At 27.1% G+C, this 21,340-nt stretch overlaps 1 protein-coding gene across 3 annotated transcripts in view; it reads left to right on the forward strand.

Annotated features, from left to right (window-relative positions):
• Positions 1 to 4,752: 4,752 nt before the first annotated feature.
• Positions 4,753 to 21,340, forward strand: part of LOC129984164 (U4/U6.U5 tri-snRNP-associated protein 1-like) — a 38,959-nt gene continuing 22,371 nt past the window's right edge. Inside the window, exons 1-12 of one of the 3 annotated variants that reach the window (XM_056093968.1) lie at positions 4,753 to 5,414; positions 6,883 to 6,925; positions 9,426 to 9,481; positions 9,606 to 9,645; positions 11,533 to 11,579; positions 12,430 to 12,469; positions 12,563 to 12,615; positions 14,212 to 14,254; positions 14,465 to 14,520; positions 16,271 to 16,415; positions 16,996 to 17,101; positions 20,060 to 20,134. In XM_056093968.1, the coding sequence (XP_055949943.1) occupies positions 4,859 to 5,414; positions 6,883 to 6,925; positions 9,426 to 9,481; positions 9,606 to 9,645; positions 11,533 to 11,579; positions 12,430 to 12,469; positions 12,563 to 12,615; positions 14,212 to 14,254; positions 14,465 to 14,520; positions 16,271 to 16,415; positions 16,996 to 17,101; positions 20,060 to 20,134 (1,260 nt within the window). In that variant the 5' untranslated portion in view covers positions 4,753 to 4,858. The remainder of the gene's footprint in view (positions 5,415 to 6,882; positions 6,926 to 9,425; positions 9,482 to 9,605; positions 9,646 to 11,532; positions 11,580 to 12,429; positions 12,470 to 12,562; positions 12,616 to 14,211; positions 14,255 to 14,464; positions 14,521 to 16,270; positions 16,416 to 16,995; positions 17,102 to 20,059; positions 20,135 to 21,340) is intronic. The other 2 variants (XM_056093966.1, XM_056093967.1) reach the window with 2 other exon arrangements.

The raw sequence follows: 21,340 nt of genomic DNA on the forward strand, positions 1-21,340 counted from the left end.
AATATAAAACGTTATATTTGGAGAATTCGAATTCTACCAGACTTTGAAATTCTAGCACTGAAATTCATTGCTCTTTTTTCAAGTTCCGTTCAAACGGAAAAATGAGGAAACACCTATCCAGAAAATAGCCGAGTTCTCGGTTTAGTTGATAAAGCTGCCTATGAGAGCCGTGTATGAACTAAACGAATGAAGACTCATAGAATGTAAGAAAGCGATACATATATTTTTTGGTTGATGACACCATGTTGTGATAAAACACAAGCAGTTTGACAGATAGAAATGTGAGATACGTGAAGAATAAATAAAAGCAGAAAGAGCTGAGGGTATAGTGACTCCCAAATAATATAGTCCTCAATTTGTTAAAAACATGATACTGTTTAGAGGATGACATCACGTGTAAATTGCAAAATGCATGATACAAAAAAAAAATAATAATAAATAATCGTTGAAGCATTCAGGTGTATCGACAGAAAATTCTAGCTGCGTCAGATTTGGCAGATAGTTACTTCCTGGTAGTTAGATGTTCACTAAGGAAATATTTTTTAATTAAAATTTAATCAATATTCTTACATCTTTTCACTCATACATATTATCATATAAAATCCATTTTTGCACCACTGTAATATTATTCACTTTCATTTTTATACGATGTTTTCCTTAATCTATGTAAAATTTTTAAAAAATATTTTGATGCATGTTTTGCACCAAATCATATCAGTATTTTGATAACTGATCTCATAAGTAAGTGGTTTTTCAAGGCATGAAAATTATAATAATAGCATAAATATTCATTTTACTCTTTATCCATGTTATATAATTAAAAAGAAATTTTAAAAATAAAACAAAGGTAAACAAATAATTATAATGCAATAATTTGCTACAACGGGTAGAATCTGCACACTTATTTTTTCATGTTTAGTGCAACAGTAATTATCTTCATCTTTTAAAGTTACTGAAGCGGAGAAAAAAATAGAAAGGATATTCTAAAGGATAGACTGTAAGATGCGGAGCCACCAAATTCGGTACAAATGTAATTTCATGAAAGGGAATGTGCACATCAGAACAACTTGTTTGAAATTTTAATTAGTTTAAAATTTACAAATTTCGATATTTTTCTTCAATAAGTCATGAAGATATTATTTTTATAACTAATTTTTTATCATCTTAAAAATAATAATATTACTTTTTCAAAAATTGCAAATTTAGTTGCAGTACAAATTTTTTGAATTTTGACAATATTTAAACTTTTTTGTATTATTTTTAACTATAGATTTCATGGCAGCAATGAAATTCAAATAATTTTCATTGGTTCATCAAACATTTAAATAATTGCCTTTCTTCTGTTATTGAAAGAAAAAGAGCACTGATTCTTTTAATTGCTTGTGCAGCTGATATGAAGAATCAGAAAGTGAAATTTTATTATTGTGAAATCAAGGTACAATTTGTAGATGGATTACTGAGACAGATACGTTTTTAATTCTACTACGATATTATGGAACTTGACTCAGTTGGGAAAGTTCATTAACATGATAAGAGAAACAGGTACAACACTATAAAAATAATATTAATGTCCATTATATTTTGAATTTTTAAAATATCTTGTTGAGGGAAACATAAACATAAAGCTATCCATAAAAGAATAATTGAATTCAAATACAACCAGTATTCCCTGTGAACCAGATGGTTGCAAAAGGATGATAATAATAAATATAAAATAATATTCTTATCGGTTTATTAAAAAGGAAAAACTATTTCTTCATCTAAAATTCTGGAGATAAGTACAAAAAATAAAAGGTTGAAAAAACAATAGTAGAAGAGCATTATAAAAATATTATCAAAATAGTTACTAAATAAGAATTAGAGAACATTATAAATGTATAAGTTCCAATTCACTGAGAGTATTTTTATCGGTGCCTCCTATCTCGTAATTTTGTTTTTAATTTCCAGAATGTTAATAAGAAAACTTTTTCCCTTTTTTGTGCTAAAAGCAATCTCATTTTTTTTCTTTTTTTGCAATGAAACGAAATTTCAACATTGCTTATAAGCCTTTTTTAAATAAGTTGATTCTGTAGACAATTATGAAAGCTAAAACGAAGTGCTTTCTTGAATTTCAGTCCAGAATATTATCGGTATAGAGAAGTTCAATGTTGGAAGAAAATGTTAAAAAATAGAAATTGTTCCTACTAATCAGATAAATCTGATCACTTTACAAAGAGATATATGATCGTGGAATAATGTAGTTATGATATATGCATTGTTATTAATTACAAAATATTTGACAATTTTCTGTGCTTACTAAGTGAAGGGTAATTTTTAAGAACCCTTGATTACATTAAATTCTTATTAATCGTTTTTATAGAAACTTTTAATAAAACTCTTTTGCTTGTAAGTGAAAAATCTGAGATATTTTTTTTTATTTTATAAACCTGACGAAGAGTTAAAAACCGAAACATCCGGTCATTTTCAAGAGAAATGGCGCAGTACATCTGGCATATGACAGTAGCTTTAAGTGAAGTGATTCTAGAATATTTAATGAGGGATGACGAATATTTAACTAATTCTGTATGGATTACCAAAAAAAAAATCGCAAAGGTAACAAATGAATACTACTGACGAGAGATGTTAATCAATTATTGATATGAATTTAACGATAGAGTTTTCCAATATAATTTTTGAACCAAAAATTCAATTGATAAAATGATTCGTTTCGATTTTATTCTATCCGATTAATCTCGAGAAAAGCAATCCATCGGTATTTAGGTGAACATCCATTTCACCACAGAGGTGGTGACAATTCACTTTCCAAAAAAAAAGACATTCCAAGAAGCTGCGGGAGTCAAGTGGCTGAGCTCCGGGAGCCTGTCTTATGGATCGTGAAACAAAACTCTAGTGAGCACCAATTTTACTGACCAAATATGATGGAAGAACGTGTCTTTAGTAACCAAGAACATAACCCTAAACATATTCTAGTGCACTGTTTGAAATATTCAACTCACAGAATAAATCTTTGAACAAGTTCACTCCCAATCACCAAGAAAATTCATCTCTTAACCCCCCCCCCTCCAAAAAAATTGTTTTTCATAAGAGCCGTCTGGAATTTTTTCTTTAATCACTGAATTTTTTGACACCTATTAATTAATATTTTCTTGCATCAGGGGGATGTTGCGTGTTTCTAAAGATCACAATCAAGCCATTTTAATGATTAGAAAAATGAGGAAAGAGAAAAAATTACTTCTATGCCCTAGCGCCATTGTTATTTTTGCTTATGGCATTTCTCATAGACAAGCCCACTGAGGAAGTCAGCGATTTTAAGCCGAGTTTTAGCATCTCTTGTTTCAGCAGCGCCATCTAGGGTCAAGAGTACACCTTAGCTACTCATGCGTCACACCTCTTTTCACGGGGCGGATTTCATTCATACATTTCATTCACTCATCCACAGATCGTAATTTAGATCTGAATCAGAGAATGATCACCTCTGATCCAGTACTCACAGGAATATTGTTTCGACTTGGAGGATTTTGTAGCTACGACAGATTTATAAGTGCACCAGTCACCATGTACACGGAAAATCCTTGGCTAGCGGGGTTTGAACTCACATCCCAAGGGATGAGAATCCAATGCCGTAGCAATTAGGCTATTCCGGCTCATTTACACATGAAATACAACAATTGCAAGAAGGGGGAAATATATTATGAGCCTAACGCCATTTATTCCTTGCTATACCAAAACCAAGCTGTTCAATCATTACTCTATATATATAACAATATTTTTCCTCCTAATGATGAAGACATTTTTTTCTGAAATAATGAAAATATAAACAGAAAGAAACGCTCTTTTGAACACGACGACATCTTCGAAAGAAATTTCGTTTCTTATGGTAAGTATCGGTGAAGACAGGGTAAGAAGACGCTCTTAATTCAATTGTTGACCACAGAAGGAAAGAGAATACTTTCTGAATACTATCCGAAGTGTGAATTTCAGAAATGCTGTAAAGGGAATGGCTGTTCATTTTATTCTTCGAATGTTTTGAATGATTCCACTATAATGATCCGATATCGCCATATCGCTGCTACGTCCTAGACTAGATTTTAGTTAAAGTACCTTTTATTGACAGAATACATAATTAAAATTATAATCTTAAAAGAAAATATGCATATAAAAAAGAAATTGCAGTTTCTTTGTTTTACTTTTTTTTAAGTTAAATTTTTTTTTGATATTTCAATTTTAATTGAAATAACAGTTATTTGGAATAGGTATTTAAAAATAACAATATCAAAATATTTAAATAATATAAACAATATGTCTTTTATATAAATACAAAATATTAGTGATCGCGCGTCTCTACTCATTTATAAAGTGCGTTATTTTGATTATTGATTCCTAACTCTTCAGAGCTTTGATAGTGCTAAAGAGAAAGAAAAATATCACTTTAAATGTTCCTAAAATATTTTCATATAATTTTAGTTACAGCTTGATTTTAAATTTCGAATCATAATATTTATAATGGTTAATCGCTATTAGTTATCTCTACATTTCGATTCAACCTTTGTGTATTTGAGGAAAAACATAAATATGAGGTTAATATTGCGTATAAAATTCGTTAATAGTATTTCGAATAATTTGATTCTTCTTTTTCAGTTGAAAGTATGAAGATATTTAAAAGGAAAATTTCTGGCACAAATAAACTTTCTATGCAGAAATATTCATTATTTCACAACTTCAGTGGCAACATGAAGAAATCATATTTCTGAAATGATGTGAAGTGATTCTTGTGTGTATTTATTATTAATATATCTGTGTGGATCTTGTCTACAAGCGAAAGTAAAATTTTCTTTTTAGAATTGTTAAAGTTTACATAATGGGCTCATCGAAAAAACACAAGGAAAAGCGGGACCGAAAGAAGCATAAAAGGGATCGTTCTCGCTCTCGCGAAAGAGATCGAGATTCCCACAAAAAGAGTCATAAGTCAAGCCATCGTCGGGATAAACGAAAAAGCCCCGAACCTGGAAGCCCTGAGAGTGATATGCAGTTAACAAAAAGACGTCGCATTTCAGATGATGAAGAAATCTTGTCAGGAAATCGTGAAAATAGTTCTAACAAAACACAGCCTGGTACTATTTTGGATGAAGAATTTGATGTTGATCAGTTACTAGATTCCAAACTTTCCGAGAACTCCGAGTTCTCTTCTTTGAAGCGTTCTTCCAAAAAGCATAAAGACGATTTGAAGAAACGACAAAGCATTGGAGAAAATGAAGATTCTCTCGAAAAGTTTGCTACAGAACAATTGCTGGAAGAACACGGGATTCGGGACGTTGTAAAGAGAAATCAGTCGCCTCCTGCTGAAACTTCACAAATACCTTATATCACTGATGTTAAAATAAAAGAGGAGCCTGTAGATGAAGACAGAGCTGAAGGTAGATTTTATAATATGTATAATATGTTGTAACTTTATTGAATTTACAATACAATTTGGGGGATAGAATAAGATGTATACAACTTAGGAAGTGTATGAAAAAGAACCAAGTTTCGAATCTTAGCAATGAATTTCCTTCCAGAATCGCATAATTTTTTCATTAAAAATATTTTAAAATAATTTTAGGTTGGAAGAAATATGTTCTGCTTTGCATTGTAACCATTCTCATGAATTATCATTTTATTAAGGAACTCTTAAGTTGATTTTGGTAGTTTAGTCCTAATTTAGTTGCCCCAAATTTATCATCAGTTTTGTAATTAATGTTGCTTTGTTTATTTATTTTACTTGTTGAGTTGTACATTTACGACAAAATCATGTAATAATTGAAATTTTTTTAAAAATTGGAAAGTGAATATTTATTAAAAAATTTGATTATGTGTTATAATTGAAAGTATTCTTGTGAATAAAGCAATTTATTGTTCTTTTTAAAGTGAAATAAGGACAAATAATATTTATTCTTTTGCAATTCTTACTGAAATAATTTATTCGAATTAAAATAATCAGTTCAGGATTTTTTTTCAAAAATTAAAAGTATCTGCTCGAGATTTTTGAAATAATCTATCTTTATTCCTTTGTTTCAAAATTATCATTCTGAGTAAATTCTCGTGATATATTGTTATTTTTTCTTGTTTTTCTATGACCTTTTGATACATTAGTGATTATTCAAGAATTGATGTCTGATAATTGGGATGATCACAAATGTTATCGAAGGCATAGCATTGGAGAATTTGATGCCTAATATGAGAGAGTATATGCCGCACTGGCAGGACAATGTTTATAACACTGGAAACTGGCACCTTCTTTTTTCCTAGAAATTACTAAACTGCTCCCTTCTCAAATGAAGAATTAGTTGAGCTGAGTAACTGTATTTATTCTTTAACATTTCTTCTTAAGAAAAGTATCATTGTATATTGGTGAAGTTACTAGAAGCAAATGCTTTTTTTCTTTTTCCCATTACTGTTTCTCTTAGTCTTAGAATCCTTATATAAAATATGTTAACAAAGCTACTAGGTTCCTGTTTCCACTGTTATTGAGGTTATAGGATGTTTCTGTTTTTAAAGTTAAATAATATCTACTATCTTCTGCTAATTTTATTGACAAAATCACAGATTGGTACATCTGGTTTGGAAAAGTTCTTTATTTTAGAATTCAAAGGAGATTCTCCAATAGTGACGTATAAAGAATTAAAAAAGAAATTTTATTAGATAAAACAGTTGTGATCAGTAAAGCTTTAGATTTTAATACAAAAATTGATAACTGTAACTGTTTCTTAATATTGTTTATTTGGTTAGCCATCTTGTTAGGCAAAGTAAAAGATACACTAAACTAGAATTTTACTGTTAAACAATCTTGTTTCTTTAAATAATTTGGAATTTTTAGATAAATTTTAATATAATTTATTTTTGTAGGTCACACTGAACCACAGTTATCACTGAGCATTGCTGAAACTAAGTAAGTCATTTTTGTTTTTTTGAGTTAAATAGATCTGTAATTTTTTTTTGCTGTAGCTATATTTTGTTACAATTATAACTGCAATACATTATGAACAGTTATTAAAACTAGGGGTGATTGTACCTCCATTGTAAAAATCTGATAAACTACTCTTGTGTAAAATTCTCATTTAATTACAAATAAATTAGAATGTTAATGTGATGTATATGCTTAACTAATATTTGTGTATTAACAAAATACTAGGAATTAATTATAAGATGTCACCGAAAATGTATTTATTGAAATTAGCAATTAATCGTCCAAGATATCTTGTTTGATTATGTTTGCTGAAATCATGTAGTTAAGTTTAAAATTTGCCAGAAGCATGCAGTTAATTCACAAGTACCCGTAATCTATAAACTCTTATGCTTTATACAATTTCATTTGTGATATAACATAGATTTTTTTTTTTTTTTTTTTTTTTTTTTTGGTACTTGCATACTAAAGCAGCCCCATACTACTTGCTGCCCTTAAGATGGCTTAATTTGCTAAGATCTATATACATAATGCAATCATTATGCTGATGTATATCAGTTGATTGAAGCAAGAACCACTATAATGTGTAAATACCAATTTTTAAAAAAATATTGAAAAGAGTTTAAACTTCACTGCATCATTTTACAAAGTTATCTTTTCAGTTTCTTGAGAAAATGATACAGTTTCAGAATAATCAGGATGTCACCAATTTATTTATATTTATATTATTGGTATTTATGAATCACACTTAGAGGATACTGAAGATAAAGAAGTGATTATCATACATCAGTGAGCTATCGTTCATTTTGTTTACTAGTGATTTGTTGAATCGATTCATTTCATGGATTCAGATCCTGTTGCAGACTAGTCACCTTTGGTGACTAGCCAGTTTGCCAGTATTAATATTTGCTAAAATTTTCAATTAAATATTTTATGTAGCTTGTCTGTTAATAGCTTCTTCAGCAAAATATTTTTAAGCTTCAGATTTTGATAGTTATATAATTCCCTCATAACTATTAAGGAGACCTTACACCATTCTGCTCATTGTACAATGTATCTTTAATTTTCTATCAGTTCCATAAAACTTCATCTTTAAAATAAAGTGTAAATGATTAAACTGTAATTAATACAAAAATATTTTTAACTATAACCAAGCATTTAAAAAATATGAGCACTGAAAACAGTCTTTCGGCATTTAAATCTTATGTGCTCTACAAATAATATAATTTTTCTAATTTATGTAATATCTCTGCTTTCCTCAAATTCATGTTTATTAGTTTTACCATTGGATTCATTTGTATATAAAGAAAATTATTTACAAAAAATTGATGTTTAAATAGCCAAGATAAGATGTTTATTTCCTTCCTGTTAAAGCAACTTCTCTTTTCTTCTTCCCTCAAATGTTAGGGCTGTGATGGCTTGTTGGTATGCTCTCAGTTTTGAGGCTAGAGGTTTTCAAGTTCAAAATTTATTCCGCTGAAGAAATGCTGTGGTAGTGGATTTGATGTACACTAATTTTATTTGGATCAGTATGGTGTATATGTATATATAGAGAGAGTTATCAGCTCAGTTGTTGTCCCCGTCATCTGTGTATAGTTCAAAATTAGAAATTTAATCCTAAAGTAATTCTTATAATGCCTCAAAATAAAGAACTAATTTAACAATATTAAACCTTGCAAAGGCTTTAGTTCGTATGTTAGTTCAAGGAATTAATGGACTCTTCATTTAAGACTCTTCATTCTTATCAGTTGGATCTAGTTCGTGCAATTCTATATGATGCATGGCAAGAATATATAATACACTTCCATTATTTACTACGTGATGGTAATTTTTGATGATTATCCACAAGATAGGCAATCTCCCTGATTTCTTAATATTCATAATAATAATTGTTAAATTCCAACTTTCTTTGTTTGGGATTTTAATTTTCAAATAGTTGCATTTTTGTATTCCTAACTGTGAACAATTTAGATTGATATGTGATCATTAGTCTAGCAGCTAATGTGGAACAAAAAATATGAAGTTCCATTATTGTGAAAGATAATATATTATTAAAAGATGGATTACCTGAATAATTTCATTTCTAATGACACTATAATGTCATTAGACATTTTCATTTATAGTATAAACTGAACAAGTGCAAAGCAATTAAAATAACATGGCTTTACTAATTATTATCTGATGCCTAAAATTAGTTTGTTGAAAGAATCATGAACATTAAGTAATGCATAAAAATTTTTAATGAAATTAAACGCAACCAATATTTTTGGCAAACTAGCTAGTCATCAGAGGCGACTAATATGCAATAATTCACAATCTTTCCAATATTTAAACTTTATAATGTATTAATTCCTGTTTATTCAATGTCTCAAATTTAGTTAGCCACTCATAGAACACAAAATCCCTTTGAATATTATTTATATAAATTTCTTTTTGATGTAGATACATGAAATAATAAAGTACTTTTTTTACCCCATCTTGACAGCAAACTGCGAGCAAAATTAGGATTAAAGCCACTAGATGTTGGTAAAGAGAAGCCAGGTGAGTTTTAATATTAAAGAAATTATTGTAGTTTTATTTTAAAGAAATAATAATTATTTTTGTTTTTTAAGTTTTATATTTGATAATTTGTTTTTCTAATTATATACATTTATTTTTATTTTAGTAAGAAAAGCTGAAGATTCTAAGAGCTTTATGGAAACTAAGTAAGAAAATTATCATTATTTTTATCTGAAATTGCCATGTGTGATTGGGTAACAAGCCATACTAATTTGAAAATTTATCAAAGCGCCTGTTTTTAATAGCTAGTAACATAACTATGGAAAGATAAATTATTTGAAGTGGGAACTGATAAATAAATGGAATTGCCTGTAGCAGCAGCTAGCTTGTCAGGCAGATGAATAAGCATGGGAAATGAACCAAACTATTGCCATAAGTGAAAAGCATAAAATTTTAAATACCATTGTGACTGAGTAATTACATACATAATCATTTTTTATGGTACATAGTTGATTTTTGTTCTCAAAATGCAAAAATACTTTTTATTATTTGTTTTTGGACTTTTTATTAAAATTTAATATAAATGTAAAAGGAGCTGAATTTCAATAATTTATTTACCCTTGATACCTTTATATATATATATATATATATATCCAAAGATATGTTGTATATTTTTCTGTGACTCCAGAATTGGTAATTTCTATAAATATCTTTTAAATCAGTATTCAGTTTATCGGGATGCAGAAAGTCGCTAACGGCATGCTTTCCCCAGACAAAATGAAGGGTCGAAGGTCGTGTTCTTCCCCTTCTCTCAGCGAGAACCAGTTTCCTCTTCTCACCATGTTGCCATTCTTTTTGCGCTGGTGGTAAGCTACTGCAATTTTAGCCACTCACTTTAATAGCTCAATTAAAAATATCTATGAATAGATTATGTCTTTGTCTTTTGCCATTTATGTCATTTTGATTCTTTTGTCTGAAGACTACAATTGTAATTGTCTGAAAAATTAGCAGCTATCAAAATAGATAAGAATTTTTTATGTAGTTATGATAATTTATTGCTGTATTTTTTTATTGCCCAAAAAAAGGTATTTCCTGAAAAAAATTATAAAAAAATTCAAATGAATCTTTATTGGGGTTTTATCTACTATTTGTTTTATGATTTCCGATCTTTTAATAACAAAGCAGTCTCTTCTATTTAATTTGAAATGAATTAACATTGTGTATGAATTCTGTAGTTGATTCAGTCCAGTCTCATTGCTTTGTGCTAATGTACACTTCTATGCCTAATGTATTTGCTAATTTTAAATTTCATTTGGCATCAAAATTTAATAAGAATTTAGGTTTAATAGAATATATACATAGCATGCCCTTCTACAGCTATGCAATTTCCTTATATGCTACGAAAATTAGGTGAGAACTCTGAAGTTATGGGTATATGGAGATAAACTATGAAAAATTTAAGGGGAGGGAATCCTACAAAATATGCTGAAAATAACTTTTTCTAAATCCTTGGTCACAAATTAGAGAATAGTTCTATAGTCAGGAAAAAAGCAGAATTTTGTTCCAGTATGAATATAAAAACTCTAGAAGAGTTTTTATATTCATACTGGAATATTTAAACTAGAGTTGCTCTTCTTTACAAAAATCTATATGAGAATTTATTATGAAATTAAACTGAGCCATGATGACTTAAAAAAGCAAAAGTGCTTGCTATTTAATGAAAAAAAATTATAAATATCTAATAAGTAATTTGTGTAATCAACAATTTGCTGTGTGATTGAAAAAAAAAAATTTTTTTTTTCAATTATATGTTTAGTCAATAATAAATATATGTTAAATAACTTTGAATAATATCTGAAAATATTTATTTTAATTAATTAAAAATGTTTGGAAATATCTTTTTTCAATAATTTGTTGATACTACTCTAAATGTAATATATGTGCAAGAACTTTTACTGACGAGTATGTGGTTGATGTTGGAGGTATGTAAAGAATAAAATTATTTTTAAAGCAAGCCTGCAATTATTTATTTTATTTCTATTTATATGGCATGAGTACGCAGTATTAACTAATCCTGAACTTTTTTCTTATAGTAGACTTCGAGAAAAATTGGGTTCAAAAGTTTCAGGAGAGGACATTGGTAAGCACTCTTATATAAAAGATTGAAAATTCTTTTTTTTTTTTCATATTAAAAATTATAACTTAATTATATTTATTGGATGTATGTATAAAATATGTGACAAGATTTGCTGAAAATTTTATGGCAGTTTACAAATTATTTTAAGTATAAAGAGCAAAATAAATAAAATATGTTTTGTTATTATTATCTTTATCATTTTCTCTGAATTTACTATCCTTTAAAAAGATTTTGACATACAGGGTGTCCCAAAAAAATGTATACACATTTTAGCAGCTGATAACTAAGTTATTTCTTCTTTCTTTACTGATTGAACCCATTGAACCGAGTGATGGCAGACAGACTTGAATGTGAAGAAAGGAAATTTATTCTAAAATGCTACTGGAAGTATGAAAATGCAGTAGAAGTTCAAAGACAATTTAAGAGGGAGTTTAAGAAAGAACCACCTACACGAGTTACCATCACTTGAATTAGAGATAAGTTTGAAGCTGATGGCACTGTTCAGGACGTCCATAAACCTGCAACAGTTGTTCAATTGAGGGCAACCATTGAACATGAATGTACGAATATCCCAAGGGAATTGTTCCATCATGTGTGTTATTCCATCGCTTCGTGTTGTCAGCAGTGTCTGGAGCAGAACGGACATCAGTTTGAGAACATGCGATAACAAGACAATAGAATGATATTTGTAGAATCTTTTACATGTTGAAAATTATTCGAATTATAATAAACCCCAAATTTACAATTATTTAAAGTGTGTATACATTTTTTTGGGACACCCTGTATTTAAGAAGGCATTTATTTTTCTATTGTAAAACATGTAATGGTTACTTTTTTCCCCTTTATAATGCAGGAGCAAGTGGATCTCAATCCCAAAGTATATCTGATTCTGGGTAAGATATCATAATTTATCTTATTTATTTCTCTTTTGTAAATTTTTTTCTCATTAATATTTTGATTGAAAAAAATTTTCTTTGTTTTCATAGCAAACGATCCAGATCAGATTCAAGACCTAAGGATCTTGGAAATGAAAGTCCAGGTACAAATTAATGTTTTCCTTGTATAAATAGTTTTATTATCCATAAAAATCTTAATTCAATCTTCTCATCCAAATATAAGAATATGCAATAAGCCTTCAGAATTTTTTTTATCAGTCCAGCTTAATTTATGTATATAACAATAATGAAATATGAACTGAAATAGACAAACAAGATTATATGTGTATCATCTTATTTGCTAGTCTAATTTTAATTAATTTTTCTTAAATTTCTCTTGTAGGATTATAAATCCATAAAATTATAAAACTGTTGATGTATTTCAGACTGGAAAAAGTTATAAAACAATGTTATTAATTAAAAGACAAAAAAAGATTGAAATTGTCTTGGAAAGAAAAAAAAAATATTTAATGAGATTAAAATATATGTCAATGTTATTTCAAAATATTACAAATTACAAACAAATTGCTGTGAAGCATGTTAAACATCACTTATGAATATAAACTTAAAATAATGTTAACTACATTAAAAAATTATTATTATTATTATAGCTTTAAGATGACTGTCTGGTACAGATCATAATGAAGGCAGGTTTCTGTGATTTGTTTGATCCTTTGTCAAATGATGATGTTTAGAAAAAGCATTTTATTATTGTGACCACTTTTATATTCTGTAGTATTGTATTCAGTATCATAAATTTTTTTTTCCCCATCCCTAAAGTTATTTTGATAACCATAATTTTTAATAAGTAAGTAACACAAATGGTTTTGACATTACATTAATAAATCCCATTAAAAAAATGTAATTGTAGAATAAAACCACTTATTTTTAATATGCCTTTCTAAATTAATATTACAAATATGTTTGCAAGATTATCAGTTAACCATTCCACTGAAGTGGAACTTGGTTAATTCAAATGTTTTTAATATGTACTGTTCCAGCATTTTTTATAATTGAAATTTATTATGGCTTATTTGCATTCAAAACTAAGAATCATGAATTGTTTTTGCTTGGAAAACATATCTATCCTATGTACTTTGCAATCTTAGGGATTTTTTTTTTTTTAAATTTGAGAAATTTATTTTTGTGTATTACAGAATAAAAAATTCTAATTTTTTAACTAATTGTTAATATTTTTTTATGATTTGTACTGCTTATTTGAAGTCTAATGACTGATTAATATTTGATTCAGTATTACATTCAAAGTTATTATATTGCTTACTAAAGCTACTTACTTTAAATAAGTGAGTAAACAAATAAACACTGGTATTTTTTTAAGTTTTGAGAAAAAATTAATTATGATGATCATTACTTTTTTGAAAAACATCTTACTCTTTATTTATTATGTATTATTTATCACACAATGCTATTAAATATTAAACATGAATTTTTACAGCTATTTTTAGTTTAAACATTATCATCTTGTCTAAATGTACTCAATTTTAGTGTTTCCAGTGTTTCTCAATTTGAATTTTTAAGATAAATTGTATTTTTTATGTTGACTATAAAATAGGCCATTTCCATGGTGCTCATTTTATGTTCATTTCTATCTTCAATATTCCAATGTATGCACATGAAGTTTGTATTGTAACTATTTTAAGTTTACTACAGTTTTATTTATTTATTTTCTCTATTTTTAGAACGCAGTGAACCACAGTTGTCTTTGAGTATAGAAGAAACAAAGTAATTATTTTTGCCTTTTCATAAATTGTGTGATAACTTATTAGTTAATTAATTATTATTGATTATTTGCTTGTTTAAATTGATAATTATATAAATGATTCTATACATATAAAAATCTTTTGTAATTATTCTTTAACCCAAGATTTTTTTAAAATCATATATCAAAAATAAATATATTATTTTATATGAATACTTTTTTTTCTTTTACAGCAAACTTCGAGCGAAACTTGGTTTAAAACCATTAGATGTTAAAAGCCAAATTCCTGGTATGTTACTATTTTTGTTAGTTAGATGTTTTTTTTTTTAACTATAGAAATATTTTTAGGAAAGATCACTCAGTTTCAAAATGAGGAACGCTTAATAATTGTATTGAAGCACATTATATTGTAATGTTAAGCATATTTACTACTATTGTAAGCAAAAGGAAATTTTCATTTTTTTCTGCAGTTGTCTTCTCTTTTGAATTATATTTTGAGTATATTTATATTATATATTTTGAAATATTTTCTGTTGTATTGAATTGCAGTTATAGGCAGTATTGGCTAAGTTGGTTGTGAATATTAGGCTTAGTTTTTTAGAAACAGTGTATTCATTTGTTCCTATTAGAATGTTAGGATTTTTTTTTTTAATAATTTGAACAAAATCACATATGTGGATTTTAAAAAGAATTTTAATTAAAAATTAACAGTTTGAACATTTTTTAAATTTTTACAAAGCTATTTCAAATAATTTGAAATTTTTTTAGTTATTGTTCATAATTATAGATTCTTGTAATTCTCTACAGATAATACTCATTTCTTTCTGGTGAACACCATTTTATTTTCGGACATGTTTTTTGTGCTACTTCATGTAGACTATTACAGATTAGGACACCTCTCACAATCGGGTGCCACGTGTAGGTGCTAGCATCGTTCTTACACACTCTACGTTCTGATACAAAAAAGGAATTAACAGAACTTTGTACTCGACAGATACGCCATCTATCGGCGTGAAGCTGTAACAAATCTCATTTCATCAATAAAATCTAACTATTGATTCTTTACTTGAGTTTGTTGCTGAATGTTTTAAATTGTTTGCTTCTTTATTCTCATTTCCATGGCTGTATTTTGTATTTAAAAAATTGTCTGATTTTTTCTGTCTGTCAATTTACTATATTATAAGTAAAATTAATACATGTATCTGCTTTTTATATTAATAAATAAATATAATAAAAATAATGACAATAATTATATTACTGTCATTATTAGTTTAAATGAATGCTAGCAAAAATAAATGATTTAATTCGTTGCCTGGAAACATCCCTGGTTACTAACTGTAGAGATGGTCTATGAAAATTGAATGCTCTTGAGTCTTTTTCATTTTGCTATGAAACATTTCCATCTATCATAAATAATCATTATTTTTCATTAAATATACAAATATTTACAACTGATTTTGAAAAGAAATCTTTTTAATTTTGCTGAATTAAATATTATGCATGATGGTAGAAGAAATTCAAAGAGAATACTAATTATATTGCTTTCAGCCAAAAATTCCTTCCCCCCCCACATTTAATTTTCTTTTGAAGGAATTCTGACATATTAAATCTGAAATTTATAGCTTCTCTATGCGGGCTTTAAACAGTTTTGTTTCTGATGAATTTAATTAGGAAATTAAGAGAGCAATAATATATATATTTAAAAAAAAAGCATTGTATGGGAGCTTGCAGCTTATTTCAAACTTCAGTTTTGCTGCTGCTTTCTTTTTCCAACTCAAAAACACTGAAGAATTGAGAAAAAGGAGGTTTTGTAATGATATTAGATGTAGATGGATAATTCTCTGGGAATAATCGTTATTTCATGTGTTTGATCATCATCCCATTTTCCATCCAAGATTTCATTTTAGCAAATTTTTATCGGACATATATACTTATATTTTAAATAGTTATATAATCTCACTTTGGTGCTCAGTTATAAATGATAGCTTGAAATCTATTCCAACCAAATTAATTTTTTTTAATATTTGAATGTTATTTAGGTGATGAGACTGAAGACCAAGAACCTTCAAAGCCTGCTGAAGTTTTTGTTAAAACTGAAAATCTGAGTGAAAAAAAGAAAGCAGAAGATCTTCGTGAAAAACTAAGAGTAATAAAGGAAAAGAGAGCCATTGAAGAAAAGCTCAGGTAAATTAAATCGACAGATTGAAGTTTCGCATTCAATTTTCTCTTTTAATAATGATTATATATATATATATATATATATATATATATATATATATATATATATATATATATATATATATATATATATATAATGTTTCCATTAATTTGAGAGTAGCTATTGCCCAAGCATAAATATTGAATTTAGCTATAATTTTTTATGATACTTTTATTGCTAATATCAGATTCTGTTTTTAAAAGAAAATTTTTACTCATATTTGATATGACTAAGCATACAATATTTCATGAAATCAATTTTGTTCAAGTTTGTCTATGGATTGAGACTTTCATGAATAAAAGATCCTGCTAGCAAATTATCAACTGACGCACAATTCGAAAAAATTATCTCATGTCAAGTCTCCCAGGTTTCCCTATAGACATCTTAAGTTTCTGATATTAGTGAGAAATAGCAGGTTTATTCTATTTTATCTTAATTTTTATATTAGTTAAGCTATCAGAAAATTGTTGATTTTTCTCTATTATAATTTTATAGTCTAAATTAGAAGGCCAATGACTTTTTTTTTTTTTTTTTTTTTTTTCCCAGAAAAACTAAAGGAATTGCTGATTCAGATTCAGAAGATGAATCTTCCGCAGCCTGGGTGTTAAAACATCAAAGATTAATGCAAGAGAAACTAGAAGCAGAGAAAAGGGTATTTAAAAAAAAAATTTTCTTGTACTTATATATCCTTTCTTTTAAGAGTTTTAAATCTTTTCTTTTTCTTTTTTTTTTTTATTTCTATATTTTATTTAACTTGACTTGTTACATGGTGTAAAGGTAAAATTTTGTAATATATTGGTCACTCACTTCTTGATATGCTTATTTTATAGCTTTATTATTATTTTTTTTAATCTTCCTGGTGACAATACACTGTTTTAATATTTTCAAAATTACATTATGAATTAATCAGTTAAATTTTGATTTCATACTAAAAGCATTATTTGGTAGTAAGTTATACAAAAAAAGAATTCCATGGTTTAATATTTATAATAACAAATGAATTATACAGCAAAATTGTGGATTTCAGTATTTTTAGAATAGAATTTTATCATCCATGAAGCAAATTAATTCATTTAATAACTCTACAATATTTTCAATATCTGAAGCACTTTTCATATAAATTATTCATTTTATCATTAACTTGGTGTTTTTGTTTGGCAAAGTTATAAAATAAGTTCGGGGGAGGGGGTGTTCCTAGCTTGTGTCATCTTGATTATAGATTTTAAAATATAAATAATTAAAATAGATTGTTTTTGTTATTTATTACTTTAAATTTTGAATATTAAACAGAAGTTTTCTTCAATATTTTAATATTCTAATAAAAATGTCTTTTAAAACTTTTTAAATTTATTATTTAACTTATTTCTTAATTTTTCATGTCATGATAGAGAAGGTTTGACATACAGCAGTGTTTGATATGTAGAAGATGATGAACGGGATAGCACATTTTATTTTTCTTCTTTTTTCATTCAAATAATTAGCTTACTTTTAAAAGTATAAAGTTGGAATTCAAATTTTTCTTTTGAAATTTAGAAAAAAGTTTAATTATTTATGTTGCAAATATTTCTCACCTTTACTGTTACTTATTTTGGATGTTTCCTACTGCTACTTTTGTTGCTTTTCAAAATCCCAATAAATTTTAACAAAATATTTACTAATATTTTCTTTGCAATCGGCATTATCTAATGAAAAATTTCTGAATATTTTCATATTTGCAAATGTTTTTAAATTTCTCCAGAAAGGCTTAACAATCTGCCTTTGATTTTTGACCATACAAAGAATATGCAAGAACTCACATTTCACAGTAAATATTTGTTGACACAAAGGCATTTAAAGGGCTTAACCAAAAATTGAAGAAAGAATGGATTTGGACTCTCCTCTTTTCCCCAGAAAATTATCTGCATCATTCATTATTAGTTTGCTGTGTAGTTATTTATTTATTAAAGTATTCCAAATTTTCCCTCATGTTTTTTTACTCATAAATATCAACCAAGTCATAACAATGGGCAATCAATAATGTTAAAATTAAATGTGTTTTGAATACTCTAAGAAATTTGAATATTTGTAAAAAAATAATTTTTAACTGTGTATGTTTGAAACATCGTCTTTTTTCTTTCATAATTTTAAAAGCCAAATTTATATGGTAACTTATTTAAAAAAAAATTGAATGAATACCATTGATATTCAGATAAATATCAATGCAGTGACCTCAGTTGCTCTCTAAAACAAAAATAAGAGATTCCACAATTTAGTACCTTTTAAACTTGAATCTTTATGTAAATTGAATTGCAATGAAATCAGAAATATGCTGAATATATTCATAAATTAAGTACTGAATTAAAATTGCAAAAAATAAAGCATCATGGTAAAAAAAAGAAGTTTTTTTTTTTATTATTTACAGTAATATTAGAATTGTGAAATTATATTACTTTATATGCTCTATATAATTAAGAGTATCTAGTAATTTTTAGGTTCATGAAACAGAATCAAATTTATAATGTTTCACTGATTTGTTAAGAATAAAATTAAAATTAAATGAATTTAAAAAAAATAAATCCTTTATATTATCCTAAATATACATGCTACTTTTATGAAGTTATATTTAGGCACTATGCAAATACAAAATACATAAAAGCTGGAATGAAATTTGCAAACTATTATCAAGTTTTTGTGAAATAGGATGAATTCAAATCATTTTCTACTTCAGCAGTATCTTTTTAGTTTCCTGGAAGTCTTTGTGACTGATTTTTACTGTAAAATGTGAATTCACGCATGTTCAATATATAAGGGCAGATTGTTAAGATTTTCTGGTGAATTTTTTTAAAAAAAAAAAAAAGAAAGAAAGTGTGAATCAGAAGACATTGATTAGTTAGCATATTTTATTCATATTCAAATAGGTTATGTTATGAAATGTATCTCTTCCAATTCATTGCAGTAAAAACTGGCCATTTCTTGAAAAAAAAAAAAAAAAAAATCTTTTTTCAAGCAATTTTTTTTTTTTTTTTTTCACATTTGTTACTGTAAATTTTTTAAATGTGCCTCATTTTGTGAATCATACAGTCTTGGAATATTGCAGCTTTGTGTTACAGAAAAAGGCACTGAGTTTAAAATATATTCTTATAAGAAAAATTCTTTAGAGTAATAATATTTCAAGAAAAGATTCGATTTGGATTAAATTTTCTATTTTCATTAAAGTTCTCATGCCATTTAGATTACTCAACATAGCTTTTAATATTAACACGATTATTTATTAGTAGATTATAAAGTATTTTATGTATGTTGACCCCAAATAATTAAGCCAAAATAATTAATTATGTGCTTCTTACACTTTTAAAGTTGGATTGTAATTTTTAAGAATATAACTAATAGTTTAATATGTAAATATTTTATAAGTATAATTAGTAATTATATAGAGAGAGGTAATGGCTTTTACTTGTCCTTTCAATTTTTGTTGAAGATTATGATTTAACATTTATGTATATATGCATACATTTCTGAGAAAATCTTTTTTATTTATTTATTTATTTCCTCTTAAGTACATAACTTCTATAAAATGCAAATATTTATAAAAAGTATATAAGAAAAATGCATTTCAATGTTCCTCGTATAGGCTAAATTACTTGAAGAAATGGATGAAGAATTTGGAGTTGGAGCTTTAGTCGAAGAAGAATTTGATAAGAAGAAGGTACTTATTTGTGATTTACTATGTTTTTTCATCTATTTAATGATTATATTAATTATATAAATACTACACTTATAAATCATTTTTCAGAATTTTTATAAGGAATACTTCCATTTTGTTTTATTACCTAAAAATATACTTCAATACAAATTTCAGATTTAAAGAAAAGTGTTTTAAGCAATCTTCTAAGCTTTGAAGTTTCGAAAACTCAAGAACCTTCCTAAAATTTGAAAAGATTTAACATCAGACTTGTAAATGCACAAATAATAATTGCAGAATGTAGTATCAAAGAGTATATTTCTCTTTTTTTTCACCCACTCCCCCCTGCTATAGTGTCAGCTCACAGGTGAGCATGTCTCAAATTGAAGCAGATAAATGTGCTTCAATTTGAGACATGCTCACCTGTGTCACAATCGCACTCCCAACCTGAGCCTGCTTCAAACTAGGGTTTCTGGGAAATCCCAGGAACCTAATAATAGAAATGCTATTAATAGAAATAATAGAAACACATTCAACTAATAGAAATGCATTCAAATTTGAAAGAAATCTAAAAATTAGTTATTTTTAATTGATATTAGTAATAATTATACAAAATAAGCAATCTATACTCTTATTATTCAGTCTAGTTGTTAGCTTTGTTCTGAACAATTCGGTAGCAGAAGAGGCCCTCTGAGCCTCAGTTGATCTTGAACGAAATTTTCGAAGCTCCACTTAATTTTATAATATGTGATGATCCATTTTCTTTGGAGTAAAAAAAATAAATAAATAAATAAAATGCAATTCTTATTTCACTGTCTTGCTCAAGATTGAACTGTTGATATATGAGCAGCATAGTACTTTTATCTTTGAGTGAATCTCTCTCTCTCTCTCTCTCTCTCTTTTTTTTTTTTTTTTTGAAAATCTTGATTATACCATTGCAATCTTTGTAGAAAAAATGTAGCATAAAGAAGATAAATAGTAAGAGAAAAGTAAAACAATACTTGCTTGTTGAGACATGTAATTGATGTACAGTAAGTTGTACTGTTGGGAAAGTACAGCGAACTTCAAGTGATAGACAAAGACTGAAACAAGGCTTATTCTTGTTAATAATATAATTTAGAAATTGGAGTTTTTCAAAAATTTTCAAATTCAAAATTTTAAAGAAAACTCTAAATAAAGGAAATTTAAAAACAAACTACAACTCCTTTTTTAGCTTCATAAGTTTGCTTC

This window comes from Argiope bruennichi, chromosome 9, assembly GCF_947563725.1.
Source record: "Argiope bruennichi chromosome 9, qqArgBrue1.1, whole genome shotgun sequence".
In the NCBI taxonomy this organism is placed as follows: domain Eukaryota; kingdom Metazoa; phylum Arthropoda; class Arachnida; order Araneae; family Araneidae; genus Argiope; species Argiope bruennichi.